We start from the raw sequence: 19,861 nt of genomic DNA on the forward strand, positions 1-19,861 counted from the left end.
TTAAATCATAATTATTTACTGGGCTTGATTTACTGAAATATTACTGGATTTAAGTATAATAAAAGAGCGGGTTGTTACATACTACCCCTCTTAACAAAAATTTCGTCCCGAAATTTGCGTACTCCGAGATGCTTAAGGTAACTAATTTGTCCCTTATCTTCTATACTTCTTGATCGCAATTTATTTCAAGTATCTCGGTATCTCAAAAGAACTCTTGTAAATGTTAACTTGTTATAACTTGTAAACAAGTCATGACTCCAATGACAACATTGATGTAGTAAGCTTTAAGGGTCCTTAGCATCCCAAATCCATGAGTCATAAAAATATAATATCATTGCATCTCAATTTGATACTTAGGCATAAGTCATGGAGATTTATAGCGGATATACATCACGAGCTTATAAAAATTCTATACATATCACTTGTCTTACTGCCATCACTTCAGTCACCAAAAGATATAGTTGAATTTCTTCTACGTTTTCTTCTATGTTCTGTTGTAGAGGTGATCACCTAACTTAATAGCTCTATGTTCATGGGAATTCATACCATAGTCATACTTAATCGTGCTTGCGTCGGTCATTTCACTCAATAACAATATAACTTAAGTATTGACTGATACACACTTTGATGTCGCGTCAATTCCCACTTTTCGATCATGCCAAATGCTATAAAAGATTTCAAACATCAACTCAAAACTTGGAAGAGCTTACCATTCTGCTTCGTTGAGTGTGATGCAATGAAGTGTTGAGCTTTGTCGACTGAACTCTAGACACTCTAGTGATCCAGTCTAGGCTTGACTAAAATAAATTCTTAGGCTCAGAGCAAACGAACTGCTCTGATACCATTCTGTCACGACCGGCCTTAATTAGAGATAATTAATCCGGGAAATCGTGACTAGGGAAGGGATTTAAGAAGCGGGGTTAGAAAGGGCACATTTGACTCATTCATAACTCGATTATAGACATTAATATCTAGCATTAATTCTTGAAATAAAATTTAAGACATTGAAGCATTGACGCATATAATTAAAAAAAAAAAATACTCGATGAACCCGAGTAAGCATTAGATATTTCTTTGAAGAGTAATTGGCATATAGTTATAGACTTGACTAAATCATAATCAGTGTTTGCAGCGGAAGGCAAGACTGAGATACATGTATGCAGACACATATCATTTCTGAGCCTATTCTAAGTTCGACAAAAGCTCCACTCAGCAACACTTCATCGTTCATCACAGCTCAACCTGCACATTCATAAACATATGCAGGGCTAAGTACAAAAGTACTTAGTGGGCAGTTGCCAAAAACTAAATTATAAGCTTAACATTTTATCATCAACCACATCATCATATAAGCGACATGAATCTTCTTTCAAGTTCTTTGCATACTATCATTTTCAAATTCATAAATAGCGTAAGTGCATTCCTCATCATCAAAAGTCATATCAATAAGCATCGTGTCGTGAGGAAGATCCTCAACGAACACAGGCATCGCGCCGTGAGGGAGGCCTCCCTCACCGGACACGGCATCGTACTGTTGAGGGAGGCCTCCCCCAACAGACGCTAGCATCGTACCGTTGAGGGAAGTCTCCCTCAACGGACGTTTGACCGGCCAACCCTCTCATTGACTCACGGTCGCGTTGCATAAATAAATATATATATCCTGGCAAGATAGCTATCCGCTCAGGAATCGATTTCGTTAACATCATCACATAAGCATTAGATAATAAGCATAAAGCATTAAAGCGTAACTCACATAGGCGTTAAATAATAAGCGTAAAGCATTAAAGCGTAACAAAGCGTGAACCACATAGGCGCGTAACAAAGCGTAAATCACTTAAGCGTAAATCACTTAAAAGCGTAACAAAGCATAAATAATAAATAATAAAAATTTAAGTCGTAATTAAGCGTAAATAGCATAGCGTATATTATTAAAGCGTGACAAGCGTAGATAATAAAGAGAAATAAAGTTTTAACTCATTTAAGCATAATAAAGTAAATAGCATAGTGTAAATTATTAAAGCGTAACAAAGCATAAATTACATAGGCGTAAATAGTATAAACAGCATAGCGTAAATCATTTAGCGTGAAGCATAATAAAGCTTAACTCATTTAGGCATAATAAAGCATAAAACTTGCATAGTTCTTTAATAGCATTTTATCTTACGCGTAAGAAATTGCCCACCTGAATAGCAGACTCACGGTTTAGCTCTAACTCTGGTGCTTGACCTTTAATCCGAGAAAATAAAATAAGATTCTAATTCTCGAAAAATCTCAATAAATGAGGATGCGTGAAATGATTATGCATGACTCATATTCCTTTTTATTAAATCATTCTGAGATACTAAATCGAGAAATTTCTAATAATAATCCAATTATAGGATTAAAGCTCGTTTCATGGGGTTGGATTATAAATCTTAATAATCTACTCATCTTGAATTAATCTAACTCACTTACCAACTAATAATTAGTAAGTATTAAAATTAATCACTAATTAAATATAATTAGGATTAATAATGAGGCCTAAAATAATACTCCCTATTTTCCACAAAATTCGGTAGGCTCATCTCTCTCGTAATAATACTCCCACAATTAAACTAATCAATACTCTATTTTCTTTTTCTTTTTGATCAGAAATTTTAAATCCTCATAAACAACAAAATCGACACTTCATTAAGAAATTTTAAAAATTTATAGCACTCATGTAAACCCACAAAAATCGACACTTTCTTTAAAATAAAGCACTACTCATCATTTTCACTCCTATAATAAAACACCTCACATTCCCTTTATATATATATATATATATATATTAATCGCCTCCCCCCCCCATCAACTTTTTATTTTCTTTCTCAATTAACATAAAGGTGGCAGACCCACATTTTCCCCAATTCTCGGTTCTCTCTCAATACTAGTCAAAAGTGGATGTAAAGCATTTCTCTCTCTCAAACTTTATTAAAGTAAAATTTCTCCTTTTTCTCACATTAATATCGGTTCTCTCTCACTCTCCTCACACTACTGATTTTCTTTCACTCTCCTCACACTACCATCGGCTCTCTCCCTCAAAAATCAAGAAGGAATCGCTGCTCACATCTCTCTCTCTTTCGCTCGATTCCGGCGTCGCGCCGCCGCGCCGCTCCGCCTGCAATCGCCCGCGAAAGTCGCCGCCGTCTGGAGTTGCTGCCACCGTCGCCAGCGGCTGCTGCCGCTCCTGGTTCGCCGCCGCCTCTGGCGGACGCCACCGCCCCTGAGCTTTTGACGAGGCTATAGATGTCATTCCCTCCTTAGTTCTTTCCGCTTTCGAACTCAAGGGATGGGTCTTCTTTCGCTGTCTTCTGGGTTCCGGCTGAGAAGGGTAGGCCGTCGCTGCTGTCCTCCTCGGAGTCGACGGGCCTGACTCTTCACCTCGCCGTTGCTGCTTTACTCATATTCCGGTGAGGCAGCAAGGACTCGTCGTCGTTCCCTTGGTTCGACTGAACAGGTACATCAATCTAGTCCCCTTCCATTTTTCTTATGTTCTAAGTTAACATCTTATATTTGCGTGAAGTCTTGGTTCTACATACTATATGTGCAAGGGATTAATGGCGTCGTGGTGTTGCTACTGTGTTAGCATCTAATTTTTAGAGTCCAGTAGGAATCATAAACGCATAGGACATTCTACATAACATGGGTAAATCTGTATTACTGAAACGTGACTTTGCTAAGTCCATTATGCATATATATCTCAATTCTTTATTCTTACTTTCTAACACATAAGCATACTTGTTGGTGTAAATCATGTAGCATGAACTAGAGTAAAATGAGATTAGCAATCACCTTGTGTGTTTTGTGCTTGGTTGGCTGCTGTGCTAATGAATTCAGGAGTGAATAAACTGAAACATAATTGTGGATTTTTGCTTAACCATTGCAGGCTGAACTCAAGAAAAAAAAATGGAGAAGTTTAAGTTGAGCTTACCTCTTGGGGTCCAGATTGCAGCTGAAATAAACTCTCTATGATTTTTGGTGCATAAAGGAAGGAGTAGATTTGCTGCTGTGATGAAGAAGGTGAATGAGGATGGTTTTATACTGAACTTATGGAGAGCTGATTAGTGTGAAAAGATGATGAATAGTACGGCTAAATTGTAGAGCGTGGTTGAAGAATTTAAAGATGAGATTTGTACAGCTAAATTGAGATTTGTTTGCTGAATTCTTTTTGATTATGTAGGAGTGGAAAAAGAAAAGCTAAGCACGAGTGAGCATATATAAATAGAGTGACTGAGGGAGCATGGCGTGCTAGATTTAATACACGGAATAATATCTAAATTAATAACGTAGATTTAATTCTTCACAAGCCGGAATAAATTCACAACTCGAGAAATAAAAATAGAAAAATAATTCTATTGTGATTAATAAATAACATGACTTCACTAAGTCAGTTATGAATTTGAACTGAATCATTATTGGCTTACTCAATAATTCTCATCGTGGTTTTACTCACGCGAAGCTAACTGGCGTAGAAATAAAATAATAACCTTGCTTCAATTAGAAAATAATCCAGTGTCGTAAACTGAATTTAAATCATAATTATTTACTGGGCTTGATTTACTGAAATATTACTGGATTTAAGTATAATAAAAGAGCGGGTTGTTACACTGTTATTGCCACCTGACCATGAAACAAAATCAATAAAACATAATACTATGTGCCATGTAAAGAAACTAAAAATGATGCTAAATGAAGATTAACTTCACAAATGTTTGAATCTAAACTTAATCTCAAAAGCCCAGTTTCAGTAATTTGTTACTTAAGTTATATATGTGAATTTTAAAGCCTGATCATAATTCACAAGTATAAGCGGATGATATAAGAGGATTAATATGGCACATGTATATCACCAACACTTAGGGATGATATAAGAGGATTAATAGCCTGATCATAATTCACAATCAGTCCAATACATGTGTAAGAACACACTTAGCCCATTCCTCGCGAACTTCATCGATTTCAACTTGAGAATATTGTACATTCGTAAACTGTAAATAAAAATTAGTGGTCAAGTATAATTTATGAAAAATGTTACATTAAAATATGATAGTATATATTTATAAGCATTTAACTTGAGAATATTGTACATTCGTAAACTGTAAATAAAAATTAGTGGTCAAGTATAATTTATGAAAAATGTTACATTAAAATATGATAGTATATATTTATAAGCATTTACCAATGATGGCAGAGAAATATTGGCGTCCTTTTCAAACCCTTGCACTATTTCTTTCATATAGCGCATCACAAAAAATCCACATTCCGTACCACCAGGTTGCTTAGGAGCCTACATTTAGAATCATAAAAATATGAGGTTACCAACTATGAATTAATATTACCTATAAACAATAGCACACACCTTTATATTTTCCCATTTTGCCGAGTTCTTGAATTTCTTTCCTTTGTTTGCATTGTAGATACTCATAGCACTTCAAAAGAATGAATACAAGCAAATTAATATACGAATAGACACCCAATCAAGAAGTTAAATTACTTTCAACAAACAACCAATAGAAACAAATTAATATACGGACAAACAAGAAGTTAAATGACAGTCAATACAAGCAAATTAGTATACGGACATACGCACAGGTGATAAAACTTACTTGTCAACAGCAGCTTTCCAAGGGACATCACGAATTCTATTATAAAGAGAGTCGAACATATGCACTATCATTTTGGTTCCATCAGACCTGCACCAGAATGAAATCATTGTAACAGAAACAACATGTCATAGCTTGTTGATTGGGACATCATAATTTGTATAGGATTAAACTACGCAAGGAAGCATCACAAGGTGGTCCAGGAGAAAAGCTATCAAGAAATTAAATAAAAACTATTCAACTAAGTAAAGATAATTTCCGCCCTCTAATCATCAAAAAATGAAAGTTCATGTGAGCAAATACCACCAAAGATTATATTACAGATTTCCATAGATTGCCAAAGAACTAGAACTAGAATAAGAAATCCACAGATTATATTACATATTTCCATAGATTGCCAAAGAAGCCAACATACACAGTAAATCAATATTCAGAAATCTACTAAGTTGACCAAGTAGTAATTAAAATGAAGAAGGTGACCTGTTCCATGACGTTCTGAGCAGCAGTCATGTGGTGGCAAGGCAGAGTTTGCGTAGCTGCAGAACATTTTCCCCATCTCTAGCTTTATTTAATATTCCCAAACTAATTTGTTTGACATGGTTTTAGAACTAAATAAGTCTTTAATCAAATCCCGGAGTATCGCAATATCTATATGTCCTAAATTCTTCCCCAATGAACCATTTATGAATCACAGCCCCCATAAATTCTCAAATCAACATGTAAGTCATATAAAGTTGGAAGTCTCAAAGTCCAACTTTTTCCAGAGAAAATATTCATGACAAAATATCATGTACTAACAGGGTACTAAACTCTAGATGCCAGTATACACTTGATCCTCTTCCTACAGGCCAGACAAGAAAATTTTCAAACAGCAAATTTTCCACAGTAAATATGTTTCCAATGGTCAGAAAAATCGAGCAAAACAGGAAAGCAAACAAGCATCTGACCTTCACAATAATGATAGCTATGACACCGACAACAATAAGGAATAAGATAGCCATGATACACCGATCAGTTGCAACCTAATTAGGAAACCAAAGTACGTTAACTTGTATAATAAAAAGAATTAGACATATAACAGCAGAAGGATGTTCATTAGAGATGCTCATCTGCCTACCAATTTCCTTAACTAGCTTTGAGGCCTGAAACTCTTCTCAATCCAAAACACACTCAGGTATAAGAATTTTCCTGGAAGCGTGAAACTCTTCTCAATCCAAAACACACCGGCAGCAGTCTCTGTTCCAACATTAATGGTCTCATGAACAACCTAAAAGAAAGGAACAAACATGGATCATATTGGGGATTTATGAATAGAACTTCTAGCATATTATAATTATACCTCATTTGATCTAATTAAAAGTAAGTAGCATACACTGAATACTATAATATAAGAATGTCTTACCAGGTAGTGAGATTTTGTCTCGCATAACTGATTTTTCAGGAAATATAAACGAACATTGGAATTAACTTATTAAGCAACCATTTCCAATTTATAAGCAACAAAAAACTTATCAGATGCATAGAGATTCAATCCAACTCACCAACAAAAACTTTGCAAACAAAAGTTACGAGGTGTATGTGTTTACAACAAACATATTTTAGAATTGAGGAATAGCATTTCTCTAATTTTCAGTAAGGTGAAATAAAAGAAATCCAACAAGTATGAATTAAATAAAATCGCATTATTGAGATATCGACCTTGGGCGGCGACGTTGGCGGAATTGAGAGGAGGACAGCGGCTGCTTCTGTTTTTTATGGAGAAATTAGGGCTCGACTGTTGTTCTCTTTCGTATGTGAGTACGAATTGGTGCTTGAGGTTGAGAGGAGAGAGTTTTCTGAGATGAGGCAGAGCGACACCGCCCTAAGGACGGCGACATCGCCGGAGTTCAAAGGGGAGGGGGGATGGCCTGCGGCGATTCTGAGGCGAAATTAGGGCTCGTCCCTTCCTCCATGTGTAATTGAGAACACTAGAGGCAACGCCGACGGCGGGCACAACATCGTCGGAGAGGAGCCGCGACGGCAACAGTTTCCAAGAGAATAATGAACTAGGGCTCGATTCTTTGTGTGTGGACTCTGGAATTGTAGTGATTGAGAGAAGAAGAGGAAACGAACGACGATTGTGTCGGATTTAGAGAAACTACGGCAGCGCCGGCTCACCCAATTTCAGTGTAGCGGCACCGGACTTTAGAATGAATTGAAAGAGGAAAAGGAAACAGCGATGGCGTTAAATTATTTGGAAAAGTGAGAGGGGATTAGGCTGTTTAAAAATTAGAGTTAATAAATTCGTTTCAAAAAATAAAATAAAATTAGAGTTAATAAATAAATATTTGGGTGAAATTAATTTTAGAAAGAAAGGTTTGAGATTTGGAGCGATAAGGTGGCGGGAGGGTTATATTTATTTTTTAGAAGAATAATTTTGTTTTTAAAAATTAAAAAAAAAACAAAAAAAAATTAGTAGATAATAGTAAGGAATAACGGTTACAACTACCGTTATAAATTACGCTCATACATAACAATATTCTTAACGCTGAAATAATCGTTGTTGAATACATGCTCATACATAACGATTGGGTTAACGGTTCAGTAGCACTGTTATATATATCATAAATAGATAACACTATTACGTAACGCTTAATTTAATACTGTTATAAATACATTTAGATAACAGTACATACATAACAGAAGTCCATAAAACCGTTATGTATATTCAAAAGTGCGCTCATACATAACGGTTTTTGACCAAAACCGTTATGTATGAACCGTTATCCATATTTTGATTTTTAGTAGTGCTTGTTCAAACATCGAAATCACAACATAACATATACTACCAATTAGGCTCTAATTACAAGAACTACTCAATCAAATACATTCAGCCAAAACCCAAATTAACAAGAGCATCAACAGAAAAGATAGTGCAGTCCAACAAGAAGAAAGCTAACTGCTCAAAATTTAAGCCATAAACCAACGACATGATCTCTGCTAGAAGTAACATAAATTCAGAAAGTGAAAATCTTATAGCATGCCGATTTTTCCCAACAGAATGGGACGTCGATTTGCTTGGCGATAAATCACCTTCTTTTATCGTGTCCTCACCGGAAATAATCACTGGAATCAATCAGCTGTTCAAACTTTTGGGAAAATCGCCGCTGCACAGTGGTTGGAGTGAGTCGTCAGTTTGGTATACCTAGGGTTTCAGACGTGGGTTTGTTGGGGTAGTAAATCTCGAAATTACCGCTTAGTTATATTTTTAGTTGTTATTCAGTAAGCTCACGTTTGATTGAGTGTTTTTAGAGGTTGGAAAGGGAATCAAGCAATTGAATCCATTACTTGTTGTTTGGCTTGACTAATGAGATAATCATTATCCTAGGGTAACCCAATCACTCAATTTGTTACCCCTCAAAATAGAGGGGAGAAAAAAGGGAATTACTTACTCATGATTCATTTTCATTGTTAAACCAAACACTGAATAAAAGTAATGGTTATTGTTACCATTCCACTCTTTTATTTAATTTCATTCCCTTTCCATTCCTCTACTTGAACCAAACGAGCACTGAATTACTCATCTTCTCGCATTCTTTCTCGTAGTACAATCAATCAAACAATAAATTAAATATGTGGAAGTATTGCATATATTTTAAATATTTAAATATACATAATACAAATAGCATACAATGTAAAAGTTATACTATATCTCATTGGCAATGATTTAGTGATAAAATGAGTACTCATGGAGTTAAATGTATCAAATTTGAATGTCGTAAATACCTTTTATAAATATAAGTCTATCATATACGATTTTTCAAGTGTCATTCATTGACTATCGCATAAAAATATAAATTTATTTAGTACAAACGAAAAATAATGATAACAACATGCAAGTTTCATCTAATGAAAAAGTACCACAAAATCATTATTAATTCCTATATTAAGGAAATTAAGACAATACTATTATTATCCTAAAAAATTAAAGAATTAAGGCATAGCTCAAATGACAAAACTTATGCATCAAAAGATTTTCCTTTGTAAGAGATCTTGGATTCAATTCCGTATACATGAGGATAATTTTTCCACCTACGTGTGAGCATGCGAATTGATTAACCTTTGTGTGGGTAGTTTTCTCATCTAAAAATATTTTGGATGCTATCAAAATTATCAAAAGTACATGGGTTATATAGAAAAATAAATAATCTTATATTTAACCAACTTTCTAATTGCATTCTCTCGTTGATTTCACACACTAGTACACCCTCCCGTGCAATGCATGATGAGCACTGAAAATAAACAACGTGTTTAAAAATAAAAAAATCTAAATACTAAACAAAATTAAAATATAAACATGAAAATCTAGAAAATAAATATGAATTTCATATCAATCTTCTTTTCTTTTTGGTATGTTTTTTCTAACGACGATAAAATTAGGTGATGGTTAATTAATTAAAATTAATTTTTTATACTAAATTTAAATGTTTTTTTTAGTTTTATGACATTATACTATTTAAAATTCACCCAATAATTGATTCAAACAATATATTAAAATAATAAATATTACTATGATGAAATACAGATCATATATAAAAAAGAGAAAATGAGAACCTAAAACCCCCGAAAGCACAGAGAGCAGACTAAGGGCCGAGCCTCGTTAAAACCTATATAGGAAAATCCGTGAGAGAAAACCCTAAATAGGAAAAAGAGTGCTCGTCTAAAGCAAAACAACCGAAGTAAAAAGAAAAACAAAGAGCGGATGACGGCTTCGGGAGCTCCGGCCTAACCATCACCCCCAAGCCGCCGTGACTCGACACCAACGAAATAAAAACAAAAAGGAACAAAAAAAGGCAAAGAGCTATAAGCAAACAACAAGAAAAAAGCTCATAAAAGAGCATGGCACGACGCATCACTGACCAAAGCTCGCCGTCCAAAAGTTAGTTCTCGACGCCGAGAGAGGAAAATGCGCGACCGTTCCCCACTCGCGGAGCTCCCAATGAGACCCGACCATCTCAGCCCCAGCCCTGAGCTCACCCGAGGACTGAAAAAGAACCAAGGCGATGCCTCGAACCTCGCCCTCCAACCATGACCAAGAGTAGCAGCACAACGAGCGCACCAAAAGCTCGAAAAGAAACCCCAACAGCCAACGCTCTGCTCGAAGAAGCTCCACGACCAGGAGTCATGGCCAAGAACAGCAGCAAGAACAACAGCATGTCGAGCACACCTCATGCTCGATAAAAAACCCCAACCCAAAAGAAGAGTGGAGTAGCAGCCCACGCCTATCAACTGCTCGAAGAAATAACATATAAATTTACATTCATAAAAAATAATTATTAAATTAATTCTTTTTTACGTGCGAATGCACGTTATCTCTGCTAGTGTATTGAAAAAAGTCTTAAATTATAAATTTAAGTATTTTATACTCATTTCGTTCCATTATAAATGTCTCATTACTTTTCGGACACCGAAATTAAAAAAAGTGTAAAAAGTATATAAAGTGGTTGATAAAAATTATTTAAATATTAGATATTGACAGATAATATATTGCCAAAAAAAAGAATGAGACATTTGTAATGGACATCCCAAAATAAAAAGTGGAACACTTGTAATGGGACGAAGGAAATAGTATTCAAATTTGCGTACAAGTTTGCCTGAAGATTTTATTTTACTCTAATTAATGTTAATGATTTTATTTAAATTTTTATGAAATAGTCTTACATATTTGACAGCTATTAATCAACAATGTATAACAAGATCCATAGTTGAGGGTTCGGACTTGATACAAAGTACTGGGCCCGCGCAAGCCCCCCCCCCCCCCCCCCGCCACCCAATGCCGCGCCCACCTCTTGACCTATGCTTTCGGTGATTGGGCGCATGTTTATCACGACCCAATCAGAAAAATGTATCGGATCCAAATTGTAATGAGAATGAAATTGTACCGGATCCAAATTATGATGGCAAGGTGGAATTGTACCCGACCCAAATTTTACTCAATATAGCTATGCGTCCAATTTTTCAGTTCGGGTACCCTAAGTATCTGGTCAAGTACTCAGAATACTTGATTATTTTTTTAAATGATAATTATATTATATTTATTAATAATAAGATATACAGTGGAGCCTGCCATTGATCCAGTAAGCAAAAACGAGTTAGAATTGTTTTGTGTTAAAAGTCAGTACATTAACGATCTAATTGTTGTTCAAAAAAAATTGTGAGTCAATCACGCTGATCGTGTAACACCACACCGGTAGTTAAGAAGATTACAAAACCGTGACAGTAAAAAAATAATCAGCAGCGGTAGTTGTTCATTGACTGGATAATAAACACCAAGTAGTTTCAGATACAAACAAGAAAACACGAAATATAAATGAATAGCCTAACAACTAAAACAAGAACTATTTTCCGTTTATCCAGTCACTGAGATCATCTCTCTTTCACAACGTTAGGTGTGAAAATGTACACAAAATTCCTTCTACAAAATAGTACTCATTCATTATTTCCTCGAAATTAAAGTCCAGCTCCACGCAGCTTATCTATCTATATAAACGCACATAAATTTCCAAGAATCAAATTTCAGACTCACACACACAAAAAAAAAAGCATAATATTTTTATCATAACTTGTTGATAACTCACCCCTTCCGCCAATGCCTGAAGACGATCCGAACGTGGATGAACAGCTGGAGGGGCCGATGCCGTGGATAGGCATGTATGCCGCCGTAGCGTCGTCGCTCTGCACGCTCGCCATGGCTGCCGACGTCTTCCACGGATTCCGAAGCAGAAAATACTGGTTCCCATCGAAATACTTCTCCCTTAACGCCACTACCCTGGCCTTGCTAGCCGTGGCGATGAAGCTCCCGGTAGATCTCACTGCCAAAATGTACTCTGTCACCGACCGCCTTGCCAAAGTGAGCAGCCTCGCCTTCATGGCCATCGCCATGGCTAATTTCCTTACGTCGTTAGGATCCATGGACGACAAGACACTACAAAAAAAGCGTTGATTACCGACGGCTAAATGCCGTGGCTTTAGGTATACTGGTGATCACCATCATCGGGAACGTATGCATCCAGATCATCCAGATGCGCTCTTATCTCCACGCCAGGCATGGATTCTGGGAAGAATCTATAGCCATGGCCTCCATGCTCGTGTTGCTGCTCCTGCTCATGTTTGTCTCATCTGCTCTCACCATTCTGTCTACTAAACAGTATCTGGAGAGCAGGTACCGCGATATACATAAGTCAGCTTTGAAAGAAGAGCAGTTGTTGGATATGAGGAGGGCCAGCACCAGGAAACTGAGGGCGTTGATCAAGAAATATTGGGTGATGGCGGAGACCAGCAGCCCTCAGTTTGTGATTGCTCGCTCCGTCACAAGCGCTGTGTCTGGGATCGTGAGCTTGATCATGGCTGTTGTTTTGGTGGAGGCCGGGATACGGATTGCGATGGAGACGGGGCTATCTGACCAGCCGTATTCGAGTTATAAGAAGTCGTCGAGAGGGGTTCTGCTGTCCCAGACTGTTGGAGTGATGGTTGGTGCCGTTGCTCCTGCATCCAGATGGTTTGTCTCCATAAACCATAGAACCTCAGCTGGCTGGAGAAACAACGTCGAAAATGCATTCGCTGTCGAGGGCTATTGGACTCAGAAGCTGGTGGAATGGCAACACAGCTCCTTATCTATAGGGATTCAACATCTCAAGAGTAGAAACAGATGAGCAGCTGTTTGAGAGATTATAGGTGATGATTGCAGATATAGTAGCTGCATGCCTCACAAATCTAGCGCATGCAATCATCATCAAGTGTCACCGCAGTGCTATTGAGGAGAGGGAGAGAGGGGTGCGGAGAGCAGCTAAATATTTGGGTGAAACTGAAGAGATCATTGCGCTACTACAACAACGCCAACTTCCCATCCTCGACCCTCAACGGGCAGCTTGCATCCAAGAATGGCGAGCCTTGCTCAGCCTGGAAGATCAGAATAATCCACATCAAGTAGAGGATCAAATTATTATCGACGTTGAGGATCACAATTGTGGTTAACACAACATTAATTGCTTATATTTTACTTCAAGTCTTGCTGTCGTAAGTCATGAATGTGTCAATTATTTCCTCTTACAAGCCAAGCCTTAAATAGAAAATAATTGTTGGAAAATGAAGTTTAAGCTCGCCTAAAAACTAAAAAATGCTGAAAGTTCGTATAAATACACCATGTTAAACAATAATATGTCATGTAGAAGTCACGTCAATTTTAATTCGACCGAAATTGCTAGTTGGAGGAAAAATCAGCCGAATACAAAAATTATGTATTTATATTCAAATAATAAATTTTATGAGAAAAATCAGAAAACTCTAAAAGTTCGTGTATATACATGCAACTAACCTTTTATTTTTTAACCGATGGTCATGTATCTTTTTTTTGGATCAGATTCTCTCTCTCATAATTTGTTGGGTTTTACCGTGTCTCACTCAATCTCATTAGTTTATACTCTCACGTCCCACTTATCTCGGGGCATTTGTTTTGAGCACAGAAATTAAGAATATAAAGTGAGTAGAGACCACTTATTTTATGTGTAGAGAAGGTAGTGACGACATACTATTTTGAAAAAGTATCATTATAAATGGAAAAAATTAAAAAAGAAAGTGTATCATGATAAATGGGAATTGGGACGGAAGGAGTAATTGTTTATGATAAAAATAAAAAATATTACTCCATCTGTCCACAAAAGAACTTACTAAAAGAAAGTGACACGAGTTTTAAGAAAAAAGTTATCAAATGTATTAAAAATGGAGAACAAGTTGTTGATTGTATTGGGAATGATGAAAATTTATTATAATGAGTATTGAGAGTGGTGAAAATGTGAAAATGTGAAAATTAAAGGTAAATGAGATATTTACAAGTGGTGATATATAGTCCAAAAATAGGTATGGAGTTCTTTTGTTGATGTCCCAAAAAGGAAAATTAGAATGTTTTTTCGTTGACGGAGGTATTATTATATAATTAACTCTAATTAGTACTCATTCTGTTCCACTTATCATGACACACTTTTCTTTTTAATTTGTCTCATTTTTAAGGATACTTTCTAAAAATAGTAGTAAGTGGTTTCTACTCACTCTACATTATTCGTAATCTCCGTACCAATTTTTATTGTTCCATTTAAAATGGGACAGAGGGAATATTTATTGCTAAAAATTGAAATAAATAAAAAATATAAATCTTAACTTTGAATTAATTAACTCAAATAATTAATAATTAATTTATATGAATATAAAAATAATTATAAATCCTAGTTATATGAGTGAATTTTAGTTAATTATCGTAAAATTATATTAAAATATAATATATTAAAATCGAAGAAAATTATAATAAGAAAACTAACAAATTAAAAATGAGACAAAGGAACGTACAATAAATTACCCTCTCGGTCCCAACGAAAGTGGTGCGTATTCTTTTTTGAGCCGTCCAAACTAAAGTGGTACACTTGGCACAAAAGAACTTACTAAAAGAACTGGGACGGAAGGAGTAATTGGGACGGAAGGAGTAATTGTTTATGATAAAAATAAAAAATATTACTCCCTCTGTCCACAAAAGAACTTACTAAAAGAAAGTGACACGAGTTTTAAGAAAAAAGTTATCAAATGTATTAAAAGTGGAGAACAAGTTGTTGATTGTATTGGGAATGATGAAAATTTATTATAATGAGTATTGAGAGTGGTGAAAATGTGAAAATGTGAAAAATGTGAAAATTAAAGGTAAATGAGATATTTACAAGTGGTGATATATAGTCCAAAAATAGGTATGGAGTTCTTTTGTTGATGTCCCAAAAAGGAAAATTAGAAAGTTTTTTCGTTGACGGAGGTATTATTATATAATTAACTCTAATTAGTACTCATTCTGTTCCACTTATCATGACACACTTTTCTTTTTAATTTGTCTCATTTTTAAGGATACTTTCTAAAAATAGTAGTAAGTGGTTTCTACTCACTCTACATTATTCGTAATCTCCGTACCAATTTTTATTGTTCCATTTAAAATGGGACAGAGGGAATATTTATTGCTAAAAATTGAAATAAATAAAAAATATAAATCTTAACTTTGAATTAATTAACTCAAATAATTAATAATTAATTTATATGAATATAAAAATAATTATAAATCCTAGTTATATGAGTGAATTTTAGTTAATTATCGTAAAATTATATTAAAATATAATATATTAAAATCGAAGAAAATTATAATAAGAAAACTAACAAATTAAAAATGAGACAAAGGAACACAATAAATTACCCTCTCGGTCCCAACGAAAGTGGTGCGTATTCTTTTTTGAGCCGTCCAAACTAAAGTGGTACACTTGGCACTATTAGTGAGTGACATGCACGAATGGTACTAGTGACCATATTAGTGCCAATAGTGTCATATACTTGTGTTGATACACTATCTTGTTTTATATAAATGAGTGCAGTTATATGATCATTTTGAACACTTCCCGGCCCGTAGAGTTTAGATTATCCATTTAGGGTTTAAATACCCCATTTAGGGTTTAGATTATCCATTTAGGATTTAAATTCTCCATTTAGGGTGTTACACGAATGGTACTTATAGCCATATTAGTGTCATTAGTGTTATATACTCTCTCTTATGGTCACTAGTACCATTCGTGCGTGCATGATACTATTTGCACTAATAGTGCCAAGTGTACCAATTGACTTGATTTTTTTTTTCTGTTGGTATTTTTGGCACTAATAATGTCATGTGTACCCAACCCGCGCGCAAACCCGAATCTGGTCCGTCCTAATTAAGGGCAAAACAATATTAAAATATAAAAAATGGTCAAAATTTGTGTTTTTTAGATTAGTGGCCAAATATTTATTTTTATTGTTCAAAATGGCTATTTCAAAAGCACTCTCTATTATTTTCTACATGGCATAGTCAATTTTAATTTAGGTCATTTGCGTATAAAAACACAAACTTTCAGTATTTTCTAGTTTTTCCGCGAACTCAATACTCTTTTGATTTTTCCCATGAAATTCATTTTTCCCCACAAAATTCACTTCCTTCATGTTTCTCAATTAGTTTGTGTTGCAATTTTTAAAATATTAATTAATTTTTTTTATTGTGTCCAGAAATTGAAAAGATTTTATATGATTTTTGGATCGATTTTTTTTATCATTGCATATTTCTCAACCACTTTGTGATGTAATTAGTTATGTTTAAAATGTTAATGCAAATTTTTTATTGCGTCGAGAAATTTGAAAAGCTCTAATATAAACTTTGGATCTAAAAATTCTATCATTGAGTGAGAAATATGGGAGAAATGAATTTCGTGAAAAAAATCATAAAAATATGAGGTTCGCCGGGAAAATTGAAAAATATTGAAAGTTCTTATATTTACACACAAATAACTCAAAAATAAATCAAGACCAACGGTTGATCATTTCATATTAGCAGTTCCGACGGACACGACAACATCAATTTGGGAAAAAATAAGTTTCATGGGCAAAATCAAATACATATAAAATTTGTGTATTTATATTTTAAAAATAAAGTTCGTAAAGAGAATTAAAAAATACTGAAATTTTTTATATTTAGATACAAATGATTTTTTAGAAAAACTCCAAGTAAGAAGTGTTTTATGTTGAAGTCATTACATCATTATCTAACTATTGTTACCAAAAAATTGAAACTTGACTCCAGTCAATTATGGGGGCATGTACCATGCATTCTAGTCATATAATAATACCGGTGGTTAATAAGATACAAAGTTATATAATGTTATTTTTATATTAAATTGTTGATTTAAAAAAAATTACAAAACAGTGACAGTACAAAATAATCAAAAACGGTAGTTCGTTGACTAAATTAAAGCCCGTGCTGACCAAGATTTAGAAAGAAAAGAAAAATAAATAATTGGTGTAACTGTAACAACTACACCACCAAAATTACGACATGGACTAAAAGCCAAATTATCATCTCTCTTTCAGCATGTTTGGTATGGAAAATGCTGACAAAATTCTTCTTCAACTCCAACTCCACGCTGCTGATCTGGCTATATAAATCACATAAATTCCTTTCCTAGTTACACTCAAATAGTTAAGATCAGATTTTGATAATGCCTGAAAACGATCCAAACGTGGTGGAACAGCTGGAGGCGCCGATGCCGTGGATAGGCATGTATGCCGCCGTAGCATCGACGCTCTGCACGCTCGCCATGGCCGCCGACGTCTTCCACGGATTCCGGAGCAGAAAATACTGGTTCCCATCTAAATACTTGTCCCTCAACGCCACTTCCTTGGCTTTGCTATCCGTGGCAATGAAGCTCCCCGTGGATCTCACCACTAAAATGTACTCTGTCACCGACCGCCTTGCAAAGGTCAGCAGCCTCTCCTTCATCTCCATCGTCATGGCTAATTTCCTGACGTCGTTGGGATCCATGGACGACAAGAGCTTGCTGATGAACGTGGTGGCTCTAGGCATTATGGTGATCACCATCACCGGGAATGTGTGCATCCAGGTCATCCAAATGCGGTCTTATCTCGACTTAAGGCGGGCATTTTGGGAAGAATCTGTTGCCATGGGCTTGATGCTCCTCTTGCTGCTTATGTTCATTTCATCTGCTCTCACCATTCTGTCTACTAAACAGTTTCTGGAGACCAGGTACCATGATATGCATAACTCAATCTTGAACGAAGAGGAATTGGTGGATATCACGAAGAAGCTGAGGGTGTTGATCAAGAAATATTGGGTGATGGCGGAGACCAGCAGCCCTCAGTTTGTGATGGCTCGTTCCGTGACAAGCACCGTGTCTGGCATCGTCAGCTTGATCGTTGCCTTTAATTTGGTGGAAGCTGAGATACGGATCGCGGTGAAGGAGGGGATATTTGATCACGCGTTTTCGAGTTATAAGCAGTCGACGAGAGTGATTCTGCTGTCCCAGACTGTTGGAGTGATTGTGGGTGCCATTGCTCCAACGTCGAGGTGGTTTGTCGCGATAAACCATAGAACCTCGACTGGCTGCAGAAGGAGCATCCAAGATGCATTCACAGTGGAGGGCTATTGGACTCAGAAGCTGGTGGAATGGCGACAGAGCTCGTTATCTGTAGAGATTCAACATCTCAAGAGTAGAAAAGTTCTTCATGGTCTGAGAGGACTCATTCTGAGACTTGGCATCTTTGTTCAGCATCTGATTGTTATGGCGAGTAAATTAGTCCTCTCTGTCTCTATCTGCACGATGAGACTAATGAGTTTCTGCCTCAACTACATCAGAAGGTCGAGGCAGAAACACATTTGTGACTCCAACTCTGACTCCGGAGAGGTGGACATGAGGCGCTATGTTATTCAGCTTCAAGGAGAGGCGGAGTTACCTGCAGAAACACTGAGTAACATCTTCAAAGAGGTGGACGAAATCATCAGGAAAGCTAAGAAGAGGAAACCCGAAAAGCTGCTGAATCTCTTGTCCAAATCATGCAACTTCAAAGGGGTGACAGAATTTGATAGCCATCAAGTTCCAACTCTGCATCCTCAAGAGCTTCCTCATTGCTGGGCTCTACCTGTTGTCACACTGGCTTGCATTGCACGGGCAATTCCGAACGTTGAAAAGGAGAAATCGGAACGCCTATTGCGTAGCGTCACTGAAGGCCTCCGCTATGTGAAGCTTATGGACAAACTTCTCGACAGAAAAGGGCAATTGGCAAAAACGAGAGCTGCAGCGGAAGCAGTGAGTGTAGAAGCTGAACTAAAGGGCAAGTGGCAGAACAGGGATCTTGATGAAATTTCCATTAAAGGAAAGAATGCGGAGGAAATACTGCAACAACTCCATGAAGATTCTGGAAGAAGAGTGCTCGAGTTCAAGAGAAATCCCAAAAACAGTGTCACGCAAAACCTTGTTTACTGGAGCCCGGAGGTGATTGCAGCTAACTCAATGTACAGGGTGAGCAAAGCAATTCTGCTCAACCATGGAGGAGGTGAGCATGTGTTTGAGACATTATCGGTGATGATTGCAGATATAGTGGCTGCGTGCCTCACAAATCTACCGTGGGCAATCAGCAGCATGTGTCACCGCAGTGGCATCGAGGAAAGAGAGAGAGGCGTGCGCAAAGCAGCAAAGTATTTGGGAGAAACTGAAGATATCATCGCACTTATACAACAACGCCAACTTCCCATCTTGGGCCTCCCCCCTCATCGCCCAACTTACATTCAAGAATGGCGAGCCTTGCTTGGCCTCCAAAACCAAAACAAGGATCACATAAGCATCAACATAGAGGAGTGA

The 19,861-nt window shown here is 36.4% G+C and overlaps 2 protein-coding genes and 1 long non-coding RNA gene across 7 annotated transcripts; 1 reads left to right on the forward strand and 2 right to left on the reverse strand.

The window, feature by feature from the left end:
• Positions 1-868: 868 nt before the first annotated feature.
• Positions 869-4,081, reverse strand: LOC130989147 (uncharacterized). Its single transcript, XR_009090505.1, has 3 exons — positions 3,953-4,081; positions 3,814-3,869; positions 869-1,242 (listed from the first exon to the last, which is right to left on the reverse strand). It is a non-coding gene; the product is annotated as an uncharacterized LOC130989147 (long non-coding RNA).
• A 552-nt stretch (positions 4,082-4,633) lies between these two features.
• Positions 4,634-7,838, reverse strand: LOC130989148 (uncharacterized). 5 transcript variants are annotated; one of them, XR_009090506.1, is made up of 8 exons: positions 7,323-7,838; positions 6,742-6,891; positions 6,572-6,646; positions 6,105-6,206; positions 5,628-5,714; positions 5,381-5,450; positions 5,201-5,308; positions 4,634-5,009 (listed from the first exon to the last, which is right to left on the reverse strand). XR_009090506.1 is itself a non-coding variant. In XM_057913086.1 (7 exons), the coding sequence occupies exons 4-7, from the start codon at positions 5,696-5,698 to the stop codon at positions 4,923-4,925; spliced, it is 336 nt and encodes a 111-aa protein (XP_057769069.1). In that variant the 5' UTR covers positions 5,699-5,714; positions 6,572-6,646; positions 6,742-6,891; positions 7,323-7,837; the 3' UTR covers positions 4,634-4,922. The 5 variants fall into 5 exon arrangements, 4 of the variants coding, with proteins under 4 accessions (XP_057769069.1, XP_057769070.1, XP_057769068.1 ...); XM_057913086.1 differs by lacking the exon at positions 6,105-6,206 and having other exon boundaries at positions 7,323-7,837; XM_057913087.1 differs by lacking the exons at positions 6,105-6,206; positions 6,572-6,646 and having other exon boundaries at positions 7,323-7,837.
• Positions 7,839-17,704: 9,866 nt separating this feature from the next.
• LOC130990781 (uncharacterized) lies at positions 17,705-19,861 on the forward strand. The gene has a single exon (XM_057915014.1). It carries the CDS (start codon positions 17,705-17,707, stop codon positions 19,859-19,861), a length of 2,157 nt encoding a protein of 718 aa, XP_057770997.1.

The sequence above is a fragment of the Salvia miltiorrhiza genome, chromosome 6 (genome assembly GCF_028751815.1).
Source record: "Salvia miltiorrhiza cultivar Shanhuang (shh) chromosome 6, IMPLAD_Smil_shh, whole genome shotgun sequence".
NCBI classification, from domain to species: Eukaryota; Viridiplantae; Streptophyta; class Magnoliopsida; order Lamiales; family Lamiaceae; genus Salvia; species Salvia miltiorrhiza.